A 4,671-nucleotide genomic window follows, 5' to 3' on the forward strand; every position below is an offset into this window, starting at 1 on the left:
CACGGTTTTTATGGGGCCGGAAAAAGAGGGAAAAAGTACCCGCTAGCCGGTGCTACGCTATATATCTAAACCTATAATAATGTATAACCCCAAATTAGGCGTTGATTAGTTTATGGAAATATAAAGCATTAAAGACACCGCTGCTCTGGTTTGTTTCAGCTGGAGCGGAGCTTCAAGTTCATGAGGGAGACGGAGGATCAGCTGAGGATCATCCCTCAATTCTGTTTCCCTGATGCAAAAGACTGGGAGCCGGTGGAGAACTTTCCAAGGTGAGAGAGTAAACATGGTCTTAAAGCTACTTTTATGATATTCCATATTTGAGAAAGATAATATTAAGGTTAAAATAAGACCGCATTGTATCATCACTAAATGACTTGACTGCTGGAATTGACTGTCTCAAGTTTGACCCCATTTTGCTCAAAAATTATAAAGTTTGTTCTTAAATAATTACATTTTTCATATGCAATCAAAAATATGCTGATCACAGTTTTATTTGTGTATTTGTTTTGGGTCAACCTTGATAGTGAGATGTTCTCCTTTGTTTTGACGGGAGAGGATGGGAGCAGGAGGTTCGGATACTGCCGCCGTTTACTGGTAAATACAAATGAGTAGAATAAATAAGTGCATTGCTACTGAACAGGAAGTGGCTAAATACCACGATGACGGCTAAGTAAATAACCGTGCCAAAATAGTCTGCGTGCCTGTGGGAAAATAGTCCATCTGAGAGTCTGGGAGGAAGTGTGTGTGTGTGTGTGTGTGTGTGTGTGTGTGTGTGTGTGTGTGTGTGTGTGTGTGTGTGTGTGTTTCAGTGCTATTAATGTTACAAAATAAATATGTTTGAACTTTTTCAACTTTAACATGGCCTCTGTTATGTGGAAACACTGCATTGCTTGAGTTTTGCAAAAGTTTTCGACTTAGAAAAACGCAGTTATTAGTCCACAAACACATGGCAGTTAAACTGATTTCCTTAAGTAAACTTCCACCCTTTTTTTTTTCAGCCCAGTGGAAAAGGTAAACGTCTACCAGAAGTCTACTGTATCGTCAGCCATCTTGGCTGTTTTAACCTGTTCTCAAAGGTAAACAACACCCGCTGGCCTCCAATGATAATATTATTGGCTTATGAGTAATGAGGTACTTACAAAGTGTGTGTGTGTGTGTGTGTGTGTGTGTGTGTGTGTGTGTGTGTGTGTGTGTGTGTGTGTGTGTGTGTGTGTGTGTGTGTGTGTGTGTGTGTGTGTGTGTGTGTGTGTGTGTGTGTGTGTGTACACTGTAGGTGCTAGATGAGGTGGAGAGGCGTAGGGCTTTGTCTCCCGCTCTTGTGCAGCCTTTCATGAGAGCCATCATGGAGGCTCAGTTTCCAGCTCCAGGCCGAACCATCACCATTAAGACTTTCCTCCCCGGCTCCGGCACTGAGGCGAGTGACAAAGAGATATTGAAAAGAAGATCCTGTTAAACTTTTCCCTTAAAATATGTTGGATTGTCCGTAAAAAAAAGTGGAAGAAGTTGTGCAATTTAGCTATAGTTCTTTGTTATATTTAACTAGTTTTTTGTTGTTATTATTTCACCCTCATATGCACAAAGTAAAGATTTAAGCCACTTACTGTAGCTTTCTGTAAACCCCTATTCTTCGAAGCCCCAGAATAATCACTTTGTTGTCTTTTTCAAAATGTGGGATTGTGATTTTAGCCTTTGCAGACCGTTTACATAACAAAAACCCATACAAACACACTACTGCAAAAGGAAACCCCCAAAAAGCATAATAAGGCCCCTTTAACAAATTATATTGAATAACCTTTTCAATAGAGAGAAGTCCTGATAATTCAATGTGACAAAGGTCTTTTTTCAAATCGACTTCCAGAGATAAGAACCTCAAAAACTAGTTAAAGGCTAATGAGAAAAATGTAATAAAGACTGTATATATGATGCTCTCTATAACTTAGTTTCTGTGTCCATCGTGTTCCCAGGTGATGGAGCTGTGCCGGCCCTCTGACTCGCGCTTGGAGCATGTGGACTTCGAGTGTCTGTTCTCCTGTCTGAGTCTGCGCCTGCTCCTCCGGGTGCTGGGCTCCCTGCTGCTGGAGCGGAGGGTCATCTTCACCGCCGACAAACTCAGGTTGGAGATATTTATCCTTACACAACACACACTAAAATCTTCTCCATTGAGACAGCCCAATAGGAGGTGGCACTGAACATCCTGCCTCCACTGTTCATGGGATTATGCAGCGGGCAGATATGAGCTGCGAGGGTCAGGGGTGTTTTCTTTGTGAAGCTCCCGGGTGGTCCAGTCCCTCGTTTTTTTTTTACATTTTTATTCAGGGAACATGCCAGAGAGATATTTTGAGTCCAGCTCTGTCGAGTTGTTGTTGGGCTGGGACCAGTTTGTTTGTTCTGCAAGAGAAAGCCAGTGGGAGTCAGAGAGAGCGGTCACAGTAGTGGAATGTGAAGATGAGTGAAGTAAATAAAACAAGTATGTGCTTTCCTCTCTGGGAAATGTTCTAGAATTTGTACACTTTTTTGTACATTTTCCAGCGACAACACGATTGTCCCTAGCAATAGTTTTGATACAAAAATGTACACAACCACTGTATGTGTTAAAGGTGGGGTAGGTACGTTTGAGGAAATCGGCTCGAGATACACTTTTTGTTATATTCCATGGAATGCTCTTAACATCCCGATAGCAATGGATATCTTAAAGGTGGGGTAGGTAAGTTTCAGAAATCGGCTCGAGTGCACTAAAATTTGAAAGTACACAGCCAAAAAGAATCCGCCCCTTCCTTCAGACTTCCTTACAGAGCACCTCCTCCGCGAGAGCAGGCTGCAGTAACGTTACATATCAGGCAAAGCTAAACACCTCTAGGTTAGCAATACTACACAGCCAAAGCAACTCCGATATTGACTCTGGTTTGACTTCTCCTAGTTTCCACTTTCTTTTTCTTCTTAATTTGCTCCGTTACATTTTTTCTTTTGCGACCAGTAGACGATGTTGAACCTAACTCTGCCATGGTGAAAGTGGCCGCCTGTTGCTGGCGAGTCATTGAAGTACTGCTGCAATGCACGCCCAATGAGGGCACGAGATACATTTGTGCGTGCACGAGATGGAAGGCTGACAGACAGGGCGGCAATCCAATCCGATTGGTTGTAGTTTTTACAGTATTACGGCTTCCACAGATGACATTTTTTTATGGATTTTTTGTCAAAGCACTTCAGATATTCATTGCTATCGGGATGTTAAGAGCATTCCATGGAATATAACAAGAAGTATATCTCGAGCCGGTTTCTGAAACTTACCTACCCCACCTTTAAGTACAGTCCGCAGCATATCACATCATAATGTATCGTATACCTCCTTATCTGAGTCAGCTGAGCCGTATCTGGCCGTGCAACACTCAGCGTCACATACTGTATGCAGAAGTATTATTTTTAGCAACACATTAAGTTGACGAAACACTCGAGTCAAATGTAATTAAAGTCAGATCGTGTCTTAGAGGGGACAGTGATATCATAAAGCATTCAAACACTTTTTCTTTTACCAGCTGTATTCACCTTGCAGGTGCAGCTATGTGGCTTTGATCCTGGATAAAGTGTTTAATTCATGGATGTTTAAAGTTTAACGTCTTCATATGTCTAATATTATAGTTCACTTTTCATTCAGAAAGTATGACGCTGCGCTGTCAGTACACTTCTCCATGTTTGTGATTGGTCAAATGCTGCTAACCCCGCCCCTTTCATGTGAACGTGCACTCAGCCGGACAGAGAAACCCTGGCTTGAGTTACCGAGTTGATAACCAGCATCGTAAGACCGCTTAGCGAGAGCGCGTTTGTTAGGGTTGGTTAAGCCAGGTAACTCAAAGATATCCAGGGTCTGTTGAACTGGATTCGTAGAACAGGCCTCAGTACTCAAAACATGTTTGCCTTTCAAAGATTCAGTCACTACAATAGCACCTTTTAAACATTTCCTTCTCCGTGTTTACACAGTCGTACACTTCTCCTTGATGTTTATCCTGTTTATGCCCTAGTTTTTCTTACTACTTGCCATGTTGAGTTAATTCTTGCAGGCCATGGTCCTTTCATCGTGGGATCAAGGTCAGGTTAAGGTCACCCTTCTTCATGTGAGATGAAGGGATAACAAACTCTGATTTCTGTTTCAGTCTTGCATCGTTTTTCCCGAGGCTTGATCCTTTTGTCTGAAGCCTTGGAGCTTTTTGCAGCATGACAACCATAACACTAGTAACCCTCCGAAGTATGGGGGGGGTTGTCCTCTTACAGTGGGAAGTGGGAGTGGGTGATGAAATCCACAGCAACAGCTAATCACTGTGAGTCAGGCAGGACCGTGTGATTCTGCTCAAGGTTGTTTCTGTGTGTCCGTCATTAATACTGTTCTGTTGAAACACTAACTGTCTGCTGACGGTGCCAAAATACTTTCTCTTGATTCGGAGGATTTTGAAAGGTGACACAAAAAGGCATCTATAATTCATAAATTACTTTTTTTTTACATGCATTGAAGCTGGGGAAAGGTCAGTGTATTAAATCCATATATCTACGAGAGTGAAGCGGATCACACCGGTTACATACTGTTACTTTAATTAATATTTCGTAATACTATACGTTGTTCTTTGGTATATCAAGTATTTTCTCATCAACCAGTGACATCACACAACAGGGGACGACAGC

The 4,671-nt window shown here is 42.1% G+C and overlaps 1 protein-coding gene across 1 annotated transcript; it reads left to right on the plus strand.

The window, feature by feature from the left end:
• The first annotated feature begins 163 nt into the window (after positions 1-163).
• On the plus strand, positions 164-2,366 carry LOC104949653 (DENN domain-containing protein 2A-like). The gene is made up of 5 exons (XM_010776044.1): positions 164-269; positions 525-594; positions 999-1,076; positions 1,274-1,414; positions 1,965-2,366. Exons 1-5 carry the CDS (start codon positions 181-183, stop codon positions 2,187-2,189), a joined length of 603 nt encoding a protein of 200 aa, XP_010774346.1. The 5' UTR covers positions 164-180; the 3' UTR covers positions 2,190-2,366.
• The last annotated feature ends 2,305 nt before the right edge of the window (positions 2,367-4,671 follow it).

Source organism: Notothenia coriiceps, unplaced genomic scaffold, assembly GCF_000735185.1.
Source record: "Notothenia coriiceps isolate Sejong01 unplaced genomic scaffold, NC01 NC01_scaffold00016676, whole genome shotgun sequence".
Lineage (NCBI taxonomy): Eukaryota > Metazoa > Chordata > Actinopteri > Perciformes > Nototheniidae > Notothenia > Notothenia coriiceps.